Source organism: Clinocottus analis, unplaced genomic scaffold (assembly GCF_023055335.1).
Source record: "Clinocottus analis isolate CAN_PGR_092001 unplaced genomic scaffold, fCliAna1.0.p SCAF_5, whole genome shotgun sequence".
NCBI lineage: Eukaryota > Metazoa > Chordata > Actinopteri > Perciformes > Cottidae > Clinocottus > Clinocottus analis.
The window spans coordinates 2254446-2278739 of NW_027176207.1; the positions used below are offsets into that span (position 1 = coordinate 2254446).

Sequence of the window (24294 nt, forward strand, 5' to 3'; positions counted from 1 at the left end):
GCTCATCATAAATAGACATGACAGCTATTAATCATTGCGTGTTCACGTCGGAGACGAGAACAACAACAGCTCACGTGACTCTGAAGGCACGGTTCTCTGTCGGTACCTCTTCGCACTCATCTCTCGGGGCGTCTCTGCTCTCCAACATCTCGCAGAATTGCTCCACGTTGACGCACTCTTCTCCCCGGTTCAGCCGGTCTTCCAGCCAGCGCACCAGGACGCCCTCGTTCCCGGCCAGGACGGACTCCTGAATGGCGACACCTGAGTCGCTGATGCGAGCCGCCGCTTCCCTCAGTTTCACTTGCTCGAGGAGCACCCCGGGGCTCGGCGGCCCGCCGGTGGACACGGGCGGGTTATTCGATCCCCTTCCGCTCCTCCCCGAGCCGGAGCCGCCGCCGCCTCCGACACCGACGGCGGTGGCCGCAGAGGCCGGACTGTCTTCCGCGAAGCCGGGGCTCTCCGTTTCTATGTCCTCCTCGTCGCCGCTGCCTCCCCCGCAGCCGCTCTCAGCGTTCCCCATGTTGGTTTCGCCGACCTAGGGCTCCCCGAAAAATGTCTGCGGCCCACTGGGTGTCACTTTTGAAACGGTTCCGCCGGTCCCGGACACAGACCACCTCTCTAACCTACGGCTAGCGCTGTGCCTCTGCCGTGCAACTACTACCGCATTGACGTGCTGTACGTCAACGTGCCTGGGAAAAAAAACAAAAAAAACCGTCCGAAATCCGTTTGCGCATGCGCAGTGGGGTCCCGGCCAACGGAAGCCGCTGTTGTCACAAACAGAAGGTATGTGATGTTATGTGACGTTAATGGAGGACAGGTTCGACGAATAGCATGCTGGGCTATGTTTGCGTCGCTGTGTTAGCCCTGGCGGTGCTGCTCGTCCCACGACAGTGGTCCTTTACGTCTGGAGGTGGGTCGGACCGGGGGGCCCCCTCGCGGCTCTTGAGCCGGCTTGAGCTGTCACTGTACGACGGGGAGGAAGGCAGCAGGGGCCTCTACCTGGCGATACTGGGGCAGGTGTTTGATGTACTGAAGGGAAACAAGCACTACGGACCCGGAGGTGCCTATCACTTCATGACAGGTGATGACCCGCTGCTGCTGCTCTGCTCATTGTGTGGTCATTTTAAATACTCACAGCCACACGTATATCTGTTAATGTTAACGGGTAGGACACTGGTCAAATAGTTATGAGCTATTAGTACAGCAGTATCACATATACTGTAATTTCTTATATGTCTGAATACATATATATATATATATATATATATATATATATATATATATATATATATATATATATATATATATATATATATATATATATATACTGTATGTATGTGTTAATGGTAAAGTGTAGGACACTGGTCAAATAGTTACAGGCTAAACAGCAGTATCACACATACTGCTATGTCTTATATATATATATATATATATATATATATATATATATATATATATATATATATATATATACACACACATACACACACACACACATACAGTGTACATACATACATACAGTATATATATATATATATGTATGTATGTATGTAAAAACCTGCTATGTCTTTTATTTATATATATATATATATATATATATATATATAAATATATATATACACACACACACACACACACACACACACAGTGTACATACATACATACAGTATATATATATATATATATATATATATATATATATATATATATATATATATATATATATGTATATGTATATGTATGTATATATATATATATATGTGTGTGTGTATATATATATATGTACATATATGTATATGTATATATGTGTTTATATATATATACATACACACAGACACACACACACATATATATGTATATATGTATATATGTATATATATATATATATATATATATATATATATATATATATATATATATATATATATATATATATATTCATGTGCATATGCATTTTCAGGCAAAGACGCCTCCCTGGCCTTCATCACTGGGGACTTCACAGAGCGGGGCCAGACAGATGACGTGTCCAGTCTGTCCCCGCTGCAGGTGGTGGCCCTTTACGACTGGCTGGCCTTCTATCAGAGGGACTACCAAAGTGTAGGTATGTGTTTTTAAAATGTCCAATGTCTGAAACAATTAAGCCGGTATTGTCAATGATTGGACAAATCCAGGGCGAGTGGTACGCGATAGTGAGGCTCCTGATTCTACATATCACTCACAAGCTGAGTCAGCGCATTAACAAACCCTGGCGAGCTACAGCTTGCACAGTATTTTGCAACTACAATAGCTTATGGCTGATATGTAATGTTAGAACAACTGCTGACTGACGTGGTTCAGTGGCATCTACTGTGAAGCACCAACAGCGTTGACCTATGTTCAATTTCAGGTTTGTTAATAGGCCGATTCTATAGCGAGACCGGGCAGCCCACGGAGGCCATGTTGGAGGTAGAGGCGTCACTAGCAGAGGGCCGGCGACTCAAGACCCAGTCTCAGGCCGAGAAGGTGCGCTTTCCAGCCTGCAACTCGGAGTGGAGCGCTGCCAAAGGAGGAAGAGTCTGGTGCTCCACAAAGAGGTATGGAAATAGTTTAGACCTCATTAAATATTAACAAGCCTACAGGGGCATATGATAGAATGTTGTGATTTACTGTGATTGTGCGTCTTTTTACGCTTGGACGTTATTGCTAGACGTCTGGTTTGACGGTACCGATTTGTTTTTTCCTTCCTCCAGCGGTGGAGGGGAGAGAGGCTGGACGGGTGTCCCACGGAAGCTCTTCTCTCCGGGCTCCAGTGGCGTCCGTTGCGTCTGCGTTCAAGACGCATCTGCAGCCGAGGACGACCCCAACCTGCAGACGTACGACGGCTGCCGCCCACACGCCGAGTCATGCTCCGTCGAGGAGTTCTAGGACCTACTCACAGCTCGCTTTACCCAGAGACTTTTATTAAAATGTTTTTGCAATAAAGAGGAAAGAAAGAAGAAGAAGGAAAGTCAAGGCGTTGGTTTTTCATGACCTTTATGTAAAGTTGTCCTCCCTTTCTCTAAAAGGATACACCAGGAAGAGACAGGCTAGATATCTGAGCATACAGATACAATATAATGTGCATAAAAGATTAAACAATGTGCATAAAAGATTAACAGAGGCAAGATTTAGGTTTGTCACAATGACAAGCACAAACTGCATTTAAGTACAAAACAGTTGTAGTGGTCAAAAATATCACACATTTATCTGTACAATTTAACAATACTTAAAGAGGCCGTCCCCCTCAGCTCCACATTCTCCCCCAATGATCAGAAATGTCATGTGATCTTGATAAAGTGCACCTGTTAGCCTTAGAAATCAAGAAGCGTTTCAATGTGATGGGTCAAGACGACAACTTGACTTGAGGCAACGTTGTGGGGACTACGATCACGGCTTCCTCGTGGCAGATACAAATATGGAATGTCATCATTTGGTGGCTGATTTGAAAAAGGTTCATGATTATGACGTAAAGGCTACAAATTAAATAACATGCAGAGGCATAATAGGCTTAATACGTAATGTCAGTAACTCAGGATTGTGGAGATAACGTAGTTGTGGACCACGTTTATTAGTTGTGTTGTGATAAAATCTGCTCGCCACGTTAAAAAGTAAGCGTTCCATTTAATCTGGCTTCACATGATGGACTATGTATTTCATGAGGAATGTCATCCTTGTCCAGTTGTGCCATATTTCAGTTTTAACACTTAAGACAATATCAACGTTACAATGCTGAATCAAAACGGATCTCACGAGATTAGATCTCATTTAAATGAGCCGAGATGCTTTCCCTTTAAACCCTTCTCATCCGTCAACACATAAATGGTGTGGCAGAAGATTCTAGATAACATTTTAATAGATTAGTTCCTTGGATATTTGGTGATCTAGGGGCATTTTGTCTCTTTACTCTGCTCTTGGCTGACAGCAGGTTAAGCTCTTGTGTAAATCTAGATAATCCTGTCGTAGCGTTGAATCTTTGTCGTCGGGCAGGTCACAGAGCACTAAAAGGCTGCAGACGGTGAAATAACCCAACAGAGGAACAGAAAAGAAAAGAAAACCCCTCAAACAGTGGCTTGATTAAACGTTCATCATTGATTCGATAAGTCCTGGTTGTCATAATAAGAGCTAGTCGTTACAAACATCATTGGGCTTGGGGAAACTGATTAACAACCCCACTCCATCCACCATCAGCTGCTTACATCCACTTCAAGATACTTTGATCAAAACAAACGAAAAGACGATGTTTTCACTTTCACTCGGACACATTAATAGTTTTTCATAGACTGGAATAGTATAAAGGTGACGGCCCGTGACGGTCCTGGAGTCTCTTGTACGCAACGTCCTGCTACTGATGTCCTTTGGGCCTGGCGCGCCTGGAAAAACTGTGCCGAGTCGGGCCGCGGCGTGGCCAGCGTCAAGAGGGTGGAGGATGTCCAGGCCACCGCATTACGACACCCCGCCCAGAGTTAGTACGTCGAAGCAGATGTCGCACACCCTCACCGGCTTGTTCAAGTCGAACTTGATGATGGGGATCTCCTTTATGGAGCACTTGTGGCACAACAGGCGCCCACAGTGACGGCTGGAGTCAAGGAGGAGACACGGGATTAATTAGACATTTATTGCACATCTAGAAGAAAAAAGCCATACTACTAACCAGTGATGTTTCCGCGTTGTAACACCAAATTTGGCAAGACATTCATAGCAGTGGGACCCATCACACCACGGAGGCTCTTTGGACAGCATGTCTACACAAACCAGGGAAACACAATGTCATCGTGGAGTTGAAATATGTTGCATCAGAGCGGATCACGTTTTATAAATGTAGCGCGCCTGACAGATGAAGCGGCGTGAAAACTTACCTAGAAGGCGGAAGAGCAACTGTTTGGTTGCAACCTGGTAGTTGAATATGTTGATGCCCTGGTTGTTATTGATGCCCAGTCGAGCCCCGGCCCTCACGATGGCACGGCACAGGTTTGCATTTCCTTTCATGTAGGCCAGGAGCAGGACTGAAGGAAAATACAGGTCTCACAGTCACGCTATGATGAAGTGCAACCCGGGGATTAGCAGGATACTTGTGTAACGCTAACACAGGTAGGGATTAAGCCAACTTCAGTACCTGTGTTGCCTTCATTGTCGGGTTTGTCCAGAGGGTATTCAGACATGCACTCCAAGAACAGCTCAAAAATGGCGGCGGCGTTCTCCTTCCCATAATGGCCAAGTACGTGCATTGGTGACTGACCCCTAAGTAGACACAGTGAGGTTAAAAGGAGACGCGTACGTTGGCTTTAAAGTCTACAGAAGATGAATCTGTTATCACGCTGCTGTGGCCGCCCACGTGACCTGCGATCTGAAACCATTGCAGTGCAGCACGGACGACCCCAACACATTGGAGTGCAACGTTACACTTCACATGTAGGAACTCAATTTGGCCTTGTGCACCAGTTTAAAATCCACCCGTATCCTGGTTAGCTATTCAAAGTGAATGTGACAAGACTCGTGAGACACACAAATTGGCTTTTAAGTGACACTCCCACAACACTGCACTAATCGCTTCAACGCTGGATTTGGTGTAAATGCAGCTTTCATGTTGCTGCTGCAATGACGCAAAAGTGGAATCTCATTGCAACATTTGACCCTGAAAAGGCGTTTACCTGAGGTTGAAGGCCTCGGCGTCAATGTTGGACTCGGTGAGAAGGGTTCTGACATTGTTAAGGCGGGCCTGCATCACAGCCAGATGCAGAGCTGGGGAGACAAAACAAAGATTCAAACATTGTTGTCATGAGTGTTTGAATGCTAGAGAGGTGTGATGATAAGGAATAATCAACATGCACGGCAGAGACGTTGGAAGCCCATTTCTGCCACACAAAAAAAAGTCATAATGATGAAATAATCGTCCAAATTATGAGATAAAAAGTCATTATTATGAGCTTTTTGAGACTCTCTTAATGACTTTTTATCTCATAATTTTGACTCATAATAATGACGTTTTATGTTATGATAATGACTTTTCATCTCATATTTTCGACTCAATTATCTCATAATTATTTGCTGAAAGCAATGAAGCGTAATAAAGAATGCACGGTACCGTTATTGCCGTTCTCATCCTCGGCAGCAAAGTCGACTCCGTTCTCCAGCAACACGGAACAAATGGTGGCCAGGTCCTGCTGGGCGGCCAGATGTAGAGCCGTCTGTCTGTGTTTGGTCAGCTCGTTGACTTTGGCCCCGGCGAGCAGCTGCAAGGAAGCAGAAAAATAAGAAAAAATAAAATATCTTCTGCACCACTCTTTCCAAGAACACTTCATTTGGCCAGACGACCTGAATGCAGAGGTTCCCACCAGGTTGCGAACAATGATCTCAGATCCGGCCTGCACGGCCAGGTGGAGCGGGGTGAGCTTGGCTGCATCCTGAACCCTGGAGTTGACGTTGGCTTGGACACTGATGAGGAACAGGACGCTTTCGATGTCGGAGTTTTGCACCGCCACGTGGAGGAAATTACGTCCTTTGTTGTCCACCTGGACGGAAAAACAAAAGTTCGAGATGAATACTTTACTGTACAAACTCCTTTACGAGTGATACAGCGAGACAAACGGGTGCGTTTGCGTGAACGCCACCTGCTCGGCGGCACCGGGCTCCCTCTTGAGGATGGCCTCGGCAGCCTTATTGTTCTTGTTCGTCATGGCGCAGGCGAAGGGGGTCATTCCCTGCCGGTCGCGTATGTTGAGACGGATGTCTGGATGGGAAATGAGGAGCTGTATGATGACGTTGTGCTGGTTACTGATGGCAGGGTGGATGGGAGCCCTGCCCTCTGCATCCTGACAGAAAAAAAGGACAAACATCGGATTAAACGCTTGGAAGAAGAGCAAGTTTTCGTAATCTCTCGATAGAAAATATACAAAGTGTTATCGGACAGATATGGACCTCCGGCTGTGACGGGACTGACCTGTGCATTGACGTTAGCTCCGAACTCTAGAAGGCACTGCACCACCTCCTCCAGCCCCCAGCTGCTTGCGAGGTGGAGGGGCGTTTGTCCGTCTCGGGCCTCTTCGTCTCCTTCCCCGTTCGGGCCTGGCTGTCTGGTGCTGTTCACGTCACAACCACTACACACACACACACACACAATAAGTTAGTGAACAACTGACTTTTCTTAGCCTTGTGATCATATGGCGATAGATCCAGTCTATTAAGTAAATATGTGCATTCATTCAGGTTGGGTGTCCCCAAACACTAACGGTGAAGAGATTGTCGAACCTGCGGATGAGGAAGCACGCAGTGACCTCATTGTTCTCGTCGACGGCTCTGTGCAGGAGGGTCTGCTTGCAGCCGGAGGGCCCCGTGCTCCAGGACGTCGCGTCACAGCCATGGCGAACCTCGGTGAAACAAACAAGACTCTATGAAACGACACGTGTGCGGCCGGTCACAAGGTTTTTGCTTCAGAACATCAGAGTTTTTCCCCGTGTTTGGAACCAAGACCTTTCACGTACCTCGGACATGGCTGATATATTAATGTGTGCAAGATGCTGCATGTAATATGGACATCACTACAGTATCAATTCTTTAAATAAAATGTCTCTACATGTATACTGTGATTCTACATGCATCCAAACCAAAGCGTGAATCTGAGAAGCAGGCACATGCATCTTTGCCCGAGGCTCGAGGAACTAGGAGGGTACCGCCATCACTAAATTGGTTGCTTAAGCGCGTGTCTCACCAGCGTGGACGCGATATCTTCCAGCCCGTTCTCCAGAGCCAGCCACAGTGGAGGGTCCCCTTTGTCATCCACCACGGACATGTCTGCTCCTCTCGTGCAAATGGCATCCACCACCAGTGGCAGCTGGTTACTGATGGCCAACTGTAGGGCTGTTTGTCCCTCCTGGGTCCTGGTAGTGGGGGGAAATAGATAAAAAGACATAAGAAAAATGCTCTAACTCTCCCCTTAAAATTCCTAATTGCATACTGGGAGATTGCTTTAATAATGCCCGGAACTCATTTGTCTTCGCTGGCAGCGCAATTAAGGAGCGCTTCCTTTCCTGTCACATAATCGCTAATGGATCTTGGATCTAATTTTAGGTTGTTTTATTTTATGTTGCCCCTGCACTGTACTTATGAAACTGAATCTGGTTTAAAACAACTAAACGGCAGAAGATACGTTCATCTAGTTTGCGTCCGGCCGGGGGAAACGCCCCAACTTTATGGAACCGGACAGCAGAACCAGCACAGACGACAATGTACTCCTGTGGACAGGACAGAACGCATTTCAGCCACCTGCTGACCACCATCTAAAGTCAGCAATACACCGACTACGTGAAAGTGACTCCCACGACCTCACTTAAAACAAATCAGAACGATCCCTTTAAATCACCCCCATATTTCTTCCTCGTTCATTCGCTTTCATCGCTGTCAAATTCATAACATGACACTGCATTGATGCTTTACGACGGCAACAGAAGGCAGGCATTACCTAACACTGATGTCGGCCTGGTGCTCCAGAAGGAAGAGGGCGCTCTTGCTGTCCTGTCTTTGGATAGCCATGTGGAGCAGGGTTTGTCCATTGGACATAGTGTCATTAATAGAAGCCCCTGAGCCCAGCAGCTGAGCTGCTATGATGTGCATACCTGACAGGGATAGATTGGATAATAAATCTCACACACACACACACACACACACGGGGTCTTGTAACAAGGTTAAGCACACTGCATTACATGTCCCCCGTTTGCGGTGTCGTGCTGTGTACCTGTCCAGAGGGCCAGGCCCAGCACTGTCTGGTCCATGGAGTCTTTGAGACTGAAGTCTGGAATGATCTGGAAGTTGTTGGTGGCGTGAAGTGCGTTGGCTGAGACAAAACCATGGAGAGAAAGACGTTGAGGAACATCAGTGATGACGGCAGCTGAGTGAAATCCTCCAACATTCAAATGTGTACATGCTGACCTTTTTGTTCGAGGATGACGGAGACCACGTCCGGGTGGTTGTGCGCGATGGCCAAGTGGAGGGGGGTCTGCGTCGCCACGCCCACGGTGTCGTCGGGCAGAGCCTTCTGGGTCTGCAGGTTGGGGTTGGCGCCTTGCTGGAGCAGCTCTGCCGTCAGGCCCGCCAGGCCACTGCGGCACGCGGTGTGAAGCGGGCTCTCGCCCTGATGGAAGGCAAAAAGGATCAATAATGTCTTGATGAGGGAACAATTTCATCTGAGTCTTGTGACTTTTTTTGGTCTGCCGATGCAAATTTAAAAAAAGATTGAGGTCCACATTATTGACTGCAGTTACATGCGAGTTAGACATCATTCAACTTGTGCACTGGTGCCACAGCTCTGATGTGGTATAGGAAATAAGAGATTTATTTTCAATTTTCCATTATACTTTCATCTAACCCATGAATGACGATAGGACGAGAACAAAGGCCGTATTTGTAATTTTCTCCAGTTGTCTATAAAATGTTATATCTCAGTTTTGTATCATGACAATAAAGTTGTAACGGATTGAGTTCGGCACCGGGTTCTGACCCACGTTTGGCCGAGGGACACTATTAAAAAAGAAGAAATGATATCTGTTAAAACTACCCGCACCTGTCCGATTCATCAAACCCATGTGACCGTCTGTTTGTTGTGTGGCCTCGTGTTCATACGCACCCATTTGTTGACATGGTTGACCTTTGCTCCATGTGTGGCAAGGAAAAGTGCTGCTGCCTCATTGCCTGCCCGAGCTGCTCTCTGCATGAGACAGTTTTCTTTAAGAGATAAAAAGAAAGGGGAGATGAAGTTGAAAATGGTGTAAAAAAACCCATCAAAAGCAGCATTGTATTCTTGGAGATCGTAACTGGAGGTGACTGAACACCACCTGTGGTCGAGTCAGGCGCATCAGGATTGCTTCCTCTCTGGATGAGCTGGGCCGCGAAGCTATTCTCGTCAAATGAGGTGCCGTTCACGACCGGCGCGTCGTCCTCGAACGGGTTTACCGAGGGGTCCGAGGCCACGGTGATGTACTGCAGGGCCAGCCACAGAGCCGTGCTGCCCTCGTGGTCCTTGAGTTCCAGGTCGAGCCTGAAGAGACGGGCGGAGTACACCGCGTTACACGCAGGGTTCTCCTCATAAGGTCACATGGCCGTAAATATTGGTGCCTTCAAACGAAGTTCAAATCTTCTAAATGGATTAGTTGTCATGTCTGCTGGTGTTTTTTTTAATGTTACATGAGTGACTTCATTACCATATGAGGACAATGTAGCAATGTTGTAGTAATGTGTAGTGTATAAAGATACAATGAGCAATATAATTATATTTTTGTGCAATACTGTTATATGTTTTGCCCTAAAGGTTCTTGTAATTCTGTGTTAGGAGCACTGAGCAAAAATAAGTATAGAATAACTGTTATCTGTGCATATGACAGTGAAAACATCTTGAATCTTGTCTCCTTCTTATTCGTCAGCGTGGCAGGGAAAAGAAAACAGGTTTTCTAAGAGGAAATACAAAAGGAATCTAGTCTGGGATTCATTTAGGTCCGTTAACTAGCTCTGGGGCTCATGTGAGTTAAACCAATTGAACACTGAGCACGTTGTGTGTTGACTTCCCATGGCAGACAGAAACTCACTGATTCTCTTTGAAGGCAGTATGTGACTCACTGTTTGCACTGCAGGAGCTGGTTGAACACCGGCTCGTTCCCCGATGCCACAGCTTCATGCAGCGGAGTTCTAAAAAAGAAAAAGCGACAAAAGACAGAGCTGAAGCGCCGCCACACTTTGCACCGTCGCCTTCCCGTAACCGCCAGCAGACCGACCTGCCCTTGCTGTTCTGCATGTTGGGGTTGGCGCCGGTCTTGAGCAGGGCCTCCGCGATGCGCGCCATGCCGCTCATCACCTCCACCGAGTGCTTCTTGGGGCTGAAGGAACAGACCAGGTGAAGCGGGGTTTCCACCGCGCCCACGGTGGCTGCGTTCACCTGAGCCGAGTGGCGAATCAGGAAGACGGATGCAAATTCATCCCCTGGGAGGAAGAAGAAGAATAAAGATCAAGAAACAAAGAACGCATTTCTGCTTTCATGTAGCAACTTGTGGAACCAAGTCTGCACAAGAGGAAAGACTTGAAATGAGTATTTATGGAGGTACATTTATAAGTGAACACCTAGGCAGCCAAACCAAACAAAAGACACAAAGGTGCCAAAAAAAAGTAATGACACACCTCTCTGGATGGCCTTATGCAGGAGGCTCCAGCCACTCTGGTCCACCATGTCCACATCTGCTTTGTTGTTCACCAGAGTCGTGGCAATACTCTCCAATTTACGAGCGAGCGCCAAGTCGAGTGCCAGGTCACCGTTGTTGTCCAGTTCATTCAGCTTGCCAGGAAGCTGAGAACAACAAAAGCCAAACATAAACGCAACCTGTATTCTGTCACGCTGGGTACGCTGTAACAAACACACTGGTTGGTGAGTCTGACCTGCGAGTCCATCTCCATCAGGTAGAGAAAGACCACATCTTCTCGCTCCACTTTGATGGCTTTGTGGAGAGGATACTCCGTTTTGGACTTGATCATCTTGTACAGTAGTGGGGCGCTCATGGTGCTGAAGTCTTCTTTCCTCAGGTCATCCTGCCAGAACACAAGTGATGAAACAACAACAGAGTGTCAGTGTCAAGACGTAGCAACTGGCCCGTGATTGGAAAAGCAAACAAGTGTCACCCGTTTTCCTAAAAACAACAACAACATGCCGCTTATTCCTCACTTCTGTGGACTGCAGATATAAGAGCTTAAGGCCGAAGTGTGAGAGGCTGGTGACAGTTAACGGCCATTTTCTAAGCCAAAGTCGTAAAGATAACCTTGACAAGTGCCGAGCTGTGGCCTCTCTGGATTTATTGTATTGTAAATGATGAGGCGGCTCATGCTGGTGAGGCAACATGACACTGATGTCTCAAAAATGAGTTAACGTGTGGAGCTCAACCCACAGGGAATCGTGATTCAGACGTGGCAGCTGATCACATAACACTGACAGCTTATAGCACATAATACATTTACATGTTTTAGTAATGCAGAATATTCAGTGCCATCAGCTCGATTCAGTGCATGAAAAAAAACACACAACATCCATACGTCCATGTTTGCCAACGCTAGCCCCCTCAGTCGGAGGCCTGGTACAAACACTCACCCAGTGGCTGGCTATGATCTCCCCACAGTAGTTCATCAGGGTGGCGGCGTTTAGCTCCTCAGCCGTCTGGTAGAAGCGAATGCAATTCCTGACGTTCACCGAGGACATCACGCCTTTTTCACACCTGTCTCAGCGCAGAACCAAACACATTTTGTTGGCGGACGTTAAAGACTTGCGTGTCTATAATGTCATGCGACAGCAGCGCTGCCACTAGAGCCAGTTGAGATGCAACTGCACGTGTGACTTGTGCCGACCTCTCTCTGAGCAGCTGGAGCTGGAAGCGGTTGGCCAGCTTCATCAGGTCGATGTGAAAGGCGTCCTCTTCCGTGAGTTCCAGCTCGTCCGTGTATGCCCAGCGCAGCATCGCCATTGCAACCTCCGGCTTGCAATCTGGAAATCCATCATGTCACCACGTCAGAAATGCACACAGTGATCCATCGCAAACTTGCTGTGATTTAGACAATTGAAAATGGAATAATTGGCAGTCATACATTCAAACCTCCACTGACTATCTTGCCAGGAAACGGGCAAGAGATCTGTCCAGTGCTGGACTTTGACAGTCTGCATGACACGCTCCAAAATAAATATTCAGCCATCATCTATTAACCCACAAATATGTTGACTTACAGGGAAGCAAATGGATTTTTGGAGACACACAAATTGCAGTGTTTTTGGCCGACATGGATTCAAAACCATTTTGAAGTCTGACCTGATGATCTGATTTTTGCAGATTTATATTTTCTTTAAGTAGTTTATTTGGCAGGATACACAACCATTTATGTTACTTTTCTTCCATAGAGAATACAAATTCTGGTGCATGTTCACAACAAAACATTGACTATTCAATTTAATTTTCTCCAGAACTGCACAAGTTACAGGATCCTCTCACACAATTCTCAAAGTGGCTCCACATATAATGCTTATTTTGACCTTAGAAGTGTTTCCACACAAACAACATAATGCGTGTTTGTATGTCGCAGCCGCCATTGTGTGCATGACGTACAGGTTGTGTGTGTGTGCGTGCGTGTAAAAGAAAGAGAGATACTGCGACGTTACAGTCTGTGCTTCTTTGTGCGCTCTGTAAAAATCATAATTTTATGTTTGTCTATGAATTTGACCAGCAAAAAGTCAGATGTGAGACTGATTGGGCAATCACTGAACATGGATGACCAGCTGACAACTGCCTGGTTTCGACCGGCAGCTGATCAATCCGTCCATCTCTCCTCTACTGGATTTTCATTAGGATTTAAGCTACTCATTGAACACAGCGACGCCCCACCGGGGTATCTCACCAGAGAGGTCCAGCTCAGAGGTGGAGGCCAGGTTGGCCAGACTCCAGACATCACTGCGAGCAGCCAACACAAACTTGTGGGCACAGAGATTCTCCCCTGCGACTTTCACTTTCAGATCACTGCGAAAACAAAGTCACAAATCATCTACGTCTTCAATAATGTTGAAACTATAGCACGTGCTCAACGGCACCTAAAAACATGGCCTCCACAGTTAGCAGGGTTTATTGACCTCGTGTGACAAGCCCATCAACTGCAACAGATCAAACAACATCACACAACCACAGCAGACACACAACTACATCGCAGCATCTTCAGAAACCCCTCGATACGCAACATCTGAAGCAAAACCCACACTCCTCCGTTCCAACCGCGATCCTCACCTGTACTGCTCCTGCTGATAGAGTTCGGCCACGATGACCAGCAGACGGCTAATGAAGGTGTCTGCAGCCGTGAGGTTGGGGGCGGAGACCGAGCCGGAGCCGGAGCCGGAGCCCTGGCTAGAGGCCTGGGCGGCGAGCACGGCACAGCGCCTCTCTGTGTCGGCCAGCTTCTGCTGCATCTTCACATACTCCTGCCTGAGCAGGGCCAGGTGCTTCTGCAGCTTGGCCACCTCCTCTGTTACGCACCAAGATGCAGGAGATGGACACAGGAGGACAAAACAAGATGCAGGGATGCAAAGAGTAGGTTAGAAAGTAAGACATGTGTTAAGCACGTTTCCACTTGAAGTGTATTCTGCATTACTAAAACATGTAAATGTATTATGTGCTATAAGCTGTCAGTTATAGTTTATAAGATTATTCTGATGGCATTAACAGTTCGGCGGTGAACTGCCTTTGTATCAAAAGCTTTGAAAAATGTGAACTGATCCATTATTTATTTTCATAATAGTATTTCTTGGGACACTTTACCATGTCACCTTTCTTCAACAATAAAGAAGATTTTCAGTATTTGCCGTTACATAAATTTTGGGTTTGGATAAACCTTTTTCCTCTGAAAAAAAAGAACACTTTCCACAGAGTTTCGTGTTACAACACAGTTTATGCCTCATCCTCGAGGTCCTATTTCCTTCCTTTAAAACCAGTTAAGTTTAAGCGAGGAAAGAATGCTGAGACGGCACGTTACTTTGTCCTAGCTCGTAAACCGTCACTGGCACAGCTACTGGTCATGAGGAACAGAGAGAGAAAAAACACCTAATCAGCTCAACACAGGAAGGACTGTATGGAGGAGAAGCCGCTTGGGGCCAGCTGACCAGCCACTGGACACATTCTTATACCATAACCCTGAATGCTTTTTTTTTTGCAGGATTTAGCAGGCATCGTTAATGCATCTGCAAAGCCTTCCTACCTGAAGCCTCGGATAGTTTGCCTTCAGACAACTGTACATAATTAACATTTAAAAACAATGCACCCTAATGAAAACTAGTATGAAACTCACTCTTATTTTGTCAGGAATTGTGCACATGATCGCATCTCTTTTTGAAGGCAATACACCAAAGCATTGGCTGATAACAACATAACGAGCATAACATCAAACTATGCAACTCACAACAGAATATAGACATTGCAGGGGTCATTTTAAAAAAGGAGGAAAAAAAGAGGCCTTCTCAATTTCACACATTTAATTGGACTTGTGAGCGCAAGTAATCATTGAACATGTCCAAACAAACACGCCTTCTGCGTAGTAACAGACATAATCTCGCATTAGGGAGTGTTTCTCTAGATTTAAATCGGGAGGGTTAACAGCTTTCCCTCGCGGAGGCGCACGGGGCAAACCCCTCGTGAGCGGGGCTGAATACAGGTGGTGCGTTTGGGCACAGCTCCCCTGCCAGGTGGCGCAGACGACACCTTCCAGTGACAAGTCCCCCTGTCCTGTCAAGCGTCTTATTTACCCTCCACTTCACAGGAGAAGAAGTCCAATTCACGTTAACGTTATGGTTCAAAGGAGAAAGGTCTAGTAACGGTTAACGTCCTCGTTCACAGCGACCACTGTAACGTTACGGCCAGTTAAGATAACGTTGACGTTAGTTTAGATGCAACCCGTGTAGCTGCCATCTAGCTAACGTTAAACCGTAATACCAACGTCATCTGCGTATTCTGTAAGTTAACATGGTGCTTTTTTCCCACAAAGCGAACCAGCAATCCGCCCAAACGGGAATTATTCTCCGCGGTCCGACCCAACAACATATTGTCCGGTTCGGCTAACTCGAAGCTATAATAAAAATCCAGCTAGCAACGTCAACGAGAGCTAGCGGCAGAGGTTGCTCACTGGCAGGCGTTGGGCGACGAGACAGGCAACGCGAAGCTTCATATGTTCAACCACGGTCAATGCGCGGTTTATGAAACAGGCGAGACACTAGTTGATTCGGGGCCAACGGTTCCATAAGCGAACGGGAGCAGGGAGTGTACCAAACAGTAGGAGAAAGAAAAAAAAACACTCTCATACCTTCCGCCATGTTGCTCCGCGTTAGCTCCGTAGCCTGATGTTCTCTATCGCGATATGACGGAGAGCCGAATAGTGGGCAGTGGTGGTGCGTTCAAGGGGTTCTCACAGCGCGTTAGCTTATCACATGACCGTTACTATCCCGCTGGAGCGGAACGTTATAGTATTACGTTGCTAGATTTACACGCGTGGTTTCATTGACGATATGACGGTGATGCCCTTCTATAACCCATAGGTTTAAAAAGGTATTAACTTGAGCAATTTTTGTCCTGGGTGTCAACGCTTGTGATTTCATTGTCGTGTCCGCGGACGAGAGAAGTTCCTTGTCCCGGAGCAGGACGGTCCAGGACGGGCGCTCAAATTGGTGACCCGGTCGTCCAACTCTTGTTGCCTTCAGGTGCTCCTGCTAAACTCCAGTACAGCGAGTGACCAGGATAACAGGTGATCAAGTTAAAAGTCTGCCCACTGAGTTTAAGAAAAATAAAAACTATTGTTCTCTATGCTGAACACACTTCTCCCAAACCACTGAATAAACACTTAGTTTAACCAAGTACTGTAAGGTAGAAAGAGGACTGCTCTGATTTGTTATAGTTGAAGCTCACTTTCCCCTCTGGAGCACTAAATATGATTTACTTGAGCAGAAAGTGAATGCAAATAAATAGTTTGTGTATATATATATATATGTCTGCAATATTTTAAATTATCAAACCTTTCCAGTTGACAGTGATGTGCTCGTGACAGTTTACACACCTGTAACCCGCAATAATGTTACAGTAGCTCTGATAAAGGTTTGCTACCAGCAACACTGGATTGATTTTAATTCTCATCCCCCTCAAAACAATCTGTCAATAAAAAACAGTTGATTACATGCTCTCGCTCTTAGCACAATCACCTAAATCAACGATGAACCTCTTGTGTAAGAATATTATAGCAAAATATATGAAAAAAGTATCTATATACTATCTATATAGTATCTATATAAATATGAAAAAAAGAAGCTTAAACTAATGAAATGTTGTATTAATTGTCTAGTGAAGTCTGTCAATATTGGTAAAATAAACCAGGTAAATAAATACACTATTTTTGCAATAACACTGTGTACATGAAAAGGTTTCTGTTGTCGATGTCATGACCAACATGCAACACACCTGAATTAAACACACCAGTAAATATTGAAAAAAGGTCATATTTTAGAAGAACTCACTACAGGTGACGGGTTTTCTTAACATGAAAAATATACATCGGGATTTTGTCTTTGTACATTAGGCAAAACTGCAATAGTTCAGTGAGCAGAATAATCGTGAGATTGTGGAATCGGGGATAAGAGCAACAAAACAAAATGGGCACACATACTGTGTATTCACACACACACACACACACACACACACACACACACACACACACACACACACACACACACACACACACACACACACACACACACACACACACACACACACACACACTCGTTCGCAAACAAAATCCCAGAAACATTCAGCAAAACAAAAGTACAATAAAGCATGCATAACAATTCCTACCGAGGACAACACAGACAAGTAAAAGAGCGGCTGCTAAAATAACGGCATATAAGAGAGGACGACTTCAAATTGTATCAGGATATAAAAAATGAATATGTGTAAACCTCATACTGGAGGAGTTATTGCTACACCAAATTGTTACCAATACCCGAATTACACAGATTCCCTGTGTACTGGCTGTTAAATAAATTCATACATAGGTGGCACACAATTTCTCCATCTTTTTTTTTTTTTTAAACAATTTTTTTAAAACATTTGTTCAATGCAGGGGTGAAGTGGCCAAGCATTTTATTAGGAGGCACTTTTGAAAAAAGATAAAACAACTAAATTTAGCATGCACAAAAAATGAAGGGGGGCATGTTGTTTTTCTTGCATCGAGAACTCAAACTGAGCAAGATGTTTAAGACTTCAAGTCAAAGAAAAACAAATTCAGTCACGTACACATGTTGAGTTCCGAGAGTGTGAAAGAACCCGCGAGAACAGAGGTTGTGTTTCTAATATGGCGGTATTCCCTTCATCGGTCACGTCAGTCATCTCTTGCTTGGATCGATCCGGCTCTGCACAGGTTGACATTCCTGCAACAGCGTCACAATTCTCTTTCTATTTAAGACATCCTGTTTAAACAATCTAGAGAGAACTAATGCATGCTGGAGTTGAGAGAGAGAGAGAGAGAGGGGAGGGGTGGGGGATGGAAAAATAAATTTATCTGAACCAGCGCTATTCATTTGGTCTAAGTGTCTTGATGGAAGGAAAGGGAGCTTATATATTATCCGGTTTAGTCTGTGCTATATACATGTCTTTACAATATCTTCCTGAATGTTGAAGCAGTTCATAGACTTGGAAAATGTTTTATCATCTTCTGGGTATTTGTTTTTGTTTTGCTTTTTTTTGAATTGGCACTTGCTTGGCGGTTTTCTGTCAGCCATGGTAGTCACTGTTATGTTCTATTGCAGCCTACAGCAGCCAGTCTGTTGCTGCCAAAAAAAATAAAAGAGGACAAGCCTGGCGACAGGGTGGAAGAGTGCAGGAAATAGTGCCATGTTGATTTTCAATTGGAGACCTGTGGGGAAGCACACGATAAATAACAGAGAAGAGTTGTGAGGAAGAGTCGAGACCAATCGCACAAGTAAACAACAGCAATGCAATTATGCAAACATGAAATGATTCAATGAATGATCAAATTGTGAGCAAAAGATTTGAAGCATGTTCATCAACCAGTTGGGTGCGTGTAAGTTACAGCATAAAGTCGATACTCTGTTACTTTTAATCTAGTTAGTTTGACAGCTGGTGCACCACGTGGTCGGATGACAGAGTGAGGCAACTACTTCAACCAATACAAGCAATACACTGCACAGTAAGTCGGGCTCGGCTCCTTGAAGCCAAAACATCTTGAGCGCCCCCTGGTGGCTGGCTGCGGTACAGGTCAGAAACCCAAATAATCCAGGAAACGTCAAATACATTTTTCACAAAAACGATTCCTGGCACTTTATGTAGTTCTTATCGCACTTTTGTACATTCACATAATATTTTTTTTCTAGTTTGAATTAGTTATTTGATACCATAAACAGGGGCGGTATATAATGACGGACAGCTGTGATTCTTTCACGATCAAGTAGCCGCGGCCCCGCTCGGCTCGCGATTGGTTTTGGGCGGTTTGTGTGGGCGGGACTTTGGTCCAATCGCTCAAATCGACTTCAAAAGGGCCAGATGTGGCATAGTAGCCGCGATATTTTGGCTTCATGCCCGTACAGTGGGAGGACGTGGCGATGCCAATCTAAATGTACAGTCTGTGATACAAGCCCATTCATCACGACTGGCCGGTTACACTGTGAATAAATGTCTTTGTTATGAGCCACTCAAGTGGATATCACCTCACTGAACAGAAACATCAAAGATTGACTTGTTATGCTGCAGTAGTGCGTCTAAAAGCACCACCGTTTTCAACTGTGTATGTAAAAACATTAAACGGTGTAATTAAACTTAACGGGAATTGCGGTGCTAAGTTCACGGTGCCTTAGAGAGGCCTGCAGTTTCTGCTGTAGTTTTACTAAACTGCGTTATACAGAAACGTGTTTCTATTGTTATCCACCCAAGTTATATCGATGCGGGTCGACTGAACAGCAGAGTCAGCCTCTCTGTATAATGCTTTACAGTTTTATTTGGATCGACCTGATGCAACAAGCAGCCACTTCAGGAACGCTGAGGTCAGTTGTAAATGTAAATAACTGTTTATACTGTCTATATCATATTATCCACCACACTGCACCTTAACTGCTATTTTTGCACTCTGGACAGATGCAAACTACATTTCTTCCTCACAGTACTTTTACTATGTGCAATGACAATAAAGTTGAATAGATAGATAGAAAACTGTATTATTTCCCAGTGGGGAAACTCATTAAATCTGTATCTGTCAGTTGTGATTTGTGACCAAAAAAGGTTTTAAAAAAAGGTTCAAGTCGAGAATACTTGCCCTGAAAACATGAAGCTCGATCCCTGCTGAACATCACTCAAACGCAGTCTCTTGGCTTTTTCGTACACAACGTGCAACTTTCCTTTTGAATGCGCCGTGTCTGTCCTCCCGCCACTCTTTCTGCAGCGGGTGGGAATAAAAGTAGAAAAGTACCGTAATTGTATTCAGATGCCATTTCTGTTTGAACTTCTCTTTCAACAAGTAAACGTACCGCAGCATCCACATTGGCTGGTGAGTCACCATTTGGGTCTGCCAACATAGAGATAACACTAATCATGATGGTTTCCACCGTGTGGATGGGAAGCCAGCGCTCCTCAGGCTTCTCATAGCCGTACTTGTCCTCCCCGGGCTCGTGCAAAATAGAAATACAGACATCTCCATTCTTGTCAACTGGAAATAAAAACAAACATGCAGAATACAATTTATGAAGCAGGAAATGCTTTTTGCTGTTCCTATGGTAAAAGGATGTTTGTAATACTCATATACATACAATATGTATCCCTTAAGGTACCAACCCGATTACTGATACTGTATAAACAGTGCCTATAAAAAAGATTTGACTCTACTTTTAAATTAATATTTATGTCTATCAGCATTGCACATGTGCACATTTCACCCAGCAGGCCTCTACACACCGGGGGCGTGACGAATAAAGGAGAATGAGCAATACTCTGCAGGGAATATATTTCGCAGCAGAACTATTCATACTTGCAGCAAAGCCAATTTGTGAAATAGATTGAATCCTTATTTATTGAGTATCCGTTTAGCAAAATGTTCTGAGTGATTTCTCCCCTTCTAAACCATTAGACAGTGTATATGTAATATGTAATATTTGCATTATGTGTAAAAGTAGTCAAAATTTGCTTGTTTTAATGCTCCTGGTGTCTAAAGGCCTTTCTTTGATTCTGTTAAATAACTCGGCAACAATGAGTGAACAGAAATCTAGATTATATTGTCTAGAGGACATTATTCCTGTTTTAAACCCATTCCTATACAAATTAATTTTAATTTTAATTAATTTAAACTTTTATGTTTATACTACGTTAAAAATGACACAACACATTTGATCGTTAATATATTATAATATTCTGCAACATATCAACATGTTATAAGGATTAGTGACTAAAATGTCATCTATATAAAACCTAACAGTACTCAGTTTTTACAAACATGACTGACCATGGTGCATTTTCTTTCATATTTTGATGTATGTTGCATTTCTCAGCGGTACTTAGGTAGAAAAATGAAAACCGTGTTCAATAATGTGTTAGAACTGTGTGAAGTTGACTGCTAGACTCTTACTGAACTTATTGTGGGAAGTATTGCTCTGAGTGTCTCTTAATTTAAAACAACTTGAATTTATGAACTAATGTAATGAATTATATTTCATGAATTGCATGTCGATATTCCTAATCCTAAACGGGTCTAAAATGGAACTACGTACGAGTCTTGCTACGAATAAAAGCAAAATAATTCAATGTGCCAGACTTGTACCTACCATTAGGGTGCCAAATATCTGTGATAAATTTCATTTTAGGTGGCCTGAGAGGGTAGTCTTTGGGAAATGTCAGATGAGCTTTAAACACGCCACCTTCACTGTGAACAAAAAGACATAATAGGTGAATTTTACATTTTAAAGCATCCAAAGCAAAAGAAGCAATAAGAGTTGCTACACAACATAACACAGCTATCCTACTATATCCCATGTAAAGACAATGATAGACTTACTACAGTGTATCTGGAGGACCGATGATGAGGACTTCCCATCTGTAGAGATCATTATCCTCGATCAGTCCTGCTGAGAACCCTTCCACTGGGTTTTTGTTCAGCTCTACATAGAAAAGTAAATACCCAAGTCAGACAACCATTAGCTTTTATTATAATGCCTCCAGCACGATGGTTGACTGATGTTTTTTTTTTTTTTCCTGAAGACTGCTGAGGGGACAACATACCCCACTTGTCTTAGGGGGCCTGCCTGGGGTTTAAATAGGAAGCAACATGTTGTTGAAAGCACACACCACGTTAGTGGTCCAGTCAGCTCATAATAAAGAAAATGTTACGACACCACAACTCTTCACATTTCACCCAGTCTTCATCTGATTTGGCATATTTTGATTACCCAAAAAATGCTGGTAATTTTGTAGCAATACCTGCCATTTTGCTGAACGTTTTTATGGAAACGGACAATTTTATTTTTATACGAATTCAACTCAAAATGACAGATGGCCCTGCAGAAGCAATAACGTCCACAGGTCAGATTTAATTGGACATTTTGCACAATAAATCATTGTTTTATTGGTAAAGCTTGGAACAGGTACAGTATGCACTCTTTGAAGGAACTGCTGGTATATGACACGTTTACAATAGCTCCCTGTGTGTCTTTGGTCTCATACTTTACATAGGACCACTGTGTTTAGTACAGACTTTTGTGAGTTTCAGCAACACTTCAGACTTAAGATTTTATAAATGTATGTCTAAAGCAAAGAACATTTAACTACAAATAACTACATTTGTCAATGACAATGTAGTAATTCCATTATTAAAACAGACTCGGCAACAGATCCAGGTATGAATAAGAAGGAAACTTAAATATTAGTTGCTTATTTCAATCAAATCCCACTCAAAATGTTCAGGTCCAGGTCATTACCAATCAAATATGGAGAAAATAACTGAAAACTACAAAGGAGTACTTTATGTCCCTGAAAGGTTGCTGATGGAAAACACAATTAACATTAACGTGCTATAAGCCGTGAACATTAAACAACGTCGGTTTAATGGTACTTTTGTAAATATGTCAATATTATAGTTGCTAAATGAAAATCGCAAAATAACGTCAGCGATATTGCAAAATTAACGTTAGCTCGTTAGCTTGACGTGTCGAAGCTAACAACAGTAACTGCAGCTACCTTTAGCGTACAGATGTAGCGAGTTGGCTAAATATGTAAATAATTATGTATGGTTAACAAGATACATAGGTTCAACTCGGAAGAAAATAACTTAAACGTGTGCATAAATATAGCAATCAACATCACGTCGATCATACAACTAGCAAACACCATGTCTAAAAATAAACACAAAACCCCACTTATGTCGCATAAAATAGATGTAAACACATCGAGCCAGTTCGAGGCTAACGTTAGGCTAACCGCTGTTAGCTAGCCCGACACCAGTTGGGACTTCTGACAGCGGCTTTCAACCGATATCAGTCCGCGGCGTCGAAACCAGTTGGTCTCCCAACACACTGGAAGAGTTTACTTGTTAAGAGTGAAATGGGCCTGTCGACAACCACTGCGATGATCTAAACGCAGTTTATTTGTCGCGGGACAGTGAGGGTGTCGTGGGGAGATTCAAGACAGCAGTTTGAGCCGCCAGCTTCGTTTGACTCCCGGCTAACGGCAGTGTTCTCTCCACCGCTAGCTCGGCGTCAGTTAACATTAAGGTGTTATTACCTGCAAGCTGTCTCCTGAGTAACAGCACTGACTGCGGCTCTGTCATAGCGTAGCAAATGTGATGCAGCAATGTTCAATGGTAATATTTTGAGGTAACAGCGTTAATTTAACGTTCACTAAACTGTACTTCGTCCCCTCTATTTTCCGTTTAGTATTCTCGTCATTCTTCTTCTTCGGCGTCTTCTTCTGCAGCTGCTGCTTCTTTTTTCCTTCTTCTTCTTCGGGGTTTTTCAGAAGCCGGCACCGTGAGTGACGCACCACTGCCACCTTGTGGTTCCAGCTTCGATTTAAATCTTTTCACAGACTTACCACACCAATCCTATATCCTTCACCAAGAATAACAATCAATAACGCAATGTGCTCTTGAAATGACAGTTTCCGATCCTTAATATATATGAATTAATATCAACTATTTTCACCCTCTACTATATCTAATACAGATAGAGGTTTGTCAGTCTTTGTTTTCTCATTCCTCGAGGTAGGATTGCTCCCTGATTAAGCTTTCAGCTGGACTATCACCAAACAGGGAAATAAATATATTAATGTCAATTAATGTAGGAATAATGCATTTCTTGTGGACAATTATGGCAAGTACCTTAATGTTTTAAAATAAGAAATGAGTTTAGACACCTGTGGCCTCTGCTGTTAAAAATATCAGTTGGACATTGGACATCATTGAGATGGAAATTGTGAGTCCTTTGGATCCTTTTCTGTAAAATATCATACCAGATCATCTTAGGCCGTAGATCAATGATCGACTTTGTGATCGTCTCATCTGATCTGCGGCCGCAAGTCTTGGACTGTCCACTGATCACTAGTGGTGAGTTAGATCCCATGGTGAGGGAGCGGACTTTCTCACACATCCCGGAGGGAGGTTGGGGAAATGGAATCTAACTATCCTTCTTTCCGGGAGGCCCTGTGCTTCCTCGCCTCTAGTTTCCATGGATCATGGATGCTACGATGGATCGTG

At 44.1% G+C, this 24294-nt stretch overlaps 4 protein-coding genes across 4 annotated transcripts in view; 1 reads left to right on the plus strand and 3 right to left on the minus strand.

Annotated features, from left to right (window-relative positions):
• Positions 1-710, minus strand: part of zzef1 (zinc finger, ZZ-type with EF hand domain 1) — a 30478-nt gene extending 29768 nt beyond the window's left edge. The window contains exon 1 of the mRNA XM_068601099.1: positions 107-710. Coding sequence (XP_068457200.1) covers positions 107-520 — 414 coding nt within the window. The 5' untranslated portion in view covers positions 521-710. The remainder of the gene's footprint in view (positions 1-106) is intronic.
• The window catches only part of cyb5d2 (cytochrome b5 domain containing 2), a 3066-nt gene extending 90 nt beyond the window's left edge, over positions 1-2976 (plus strand). Inside the window, exons 1-4 of the mRNA XM_068601101.1 lie at positions 1-1081; positions 1961-2101; positions 2387-2573; positions 2730-2976. The exon at positions 1-1081 is cut by the window's left edge and continues 90 nt beyond it. Coding sequence (XP_068457202.1) covers positions 832-1081; positions 1961-2101; positions 2387-2573; positions 2730-2904 — 753 coding nt within the window. The 5' untranslated portion in view covers positions 1-831 and the 3' untranslated portion in view covers positions 2905-2976. The remainder of the gene's footprint in view (positions 1082-1960; positions 2102-2386; positions 2574-2729) is intronic.
• A 19-nt stretch (positions 2977-2995) lies between these two features.
• On the minus strand, positions 2996-15989 carry ankfy1 (ankyrin repeat and FYVE domain containing 1). Its single transcript, XM_068601100.1, has 25 exons — positions 15868-15989; positions 13806-14040; positions 13426-13544; positions 12388-12523; positions 12134-12257; positions 11431-11580; positions 11176-11341; positions 10776-10980; positions 10621-10689; positions 9843-10045; positions 9635-9732; positions 8941-9142; positions 8747-8845; positions 8474-8627; positions 7724-7892; positions 7264-7382; positions 6956-7112; positions 6627-6827; positions 6351-6527; positions 6101-6248; positions 5667-5757; positions 5132-5256; positions 4875-5021; positions 4670-4760; positions 2996-4594 (listed from the first exon to the last, which is right to left on the minus strand). The coding sequence occupies exons 1-25, from the start codon at positions 15875-15877 to the stop codon at positions 4462-4464; spliced, it is 3528 nt and encodes a 1175-aa protein (XP_068457201.1). The 5' UTR covers positions 15878-15989; the 3' UTR covers positions 2996-4461.
• Positions 15990-17673: 1684 nt separating this feature from the next.
• On the minus strand, positions 17674-23525 carry ube2g1a (ubiquitin-conjugating enzyme E2G 1a (UBC7 homolog, yeast)). The gene is made up of 6 exons (XM_068600980.1): positions 23325-23525; positions 21604-21706; positions 21374-21471; positions 20087-20265; positions 19876-19995; positions 17674-18462 (listed from the first exon to the last, which is right to left on the minus strand). The coding sequence occupies exons 1-5, from the start codon at positions 23368-23370 to the stop codon at positions 19909-19911; spliced, it is 513 nt and encodes a 170-aa protein (XP_068457081.1). The 5' UTR covers positions 23371-23525; the 3' UTR covers positions 17674-18462; positions 19876-19908.
• Between the last annotated feature and the right edge of the window lie 769 nt (positions 23526-24294).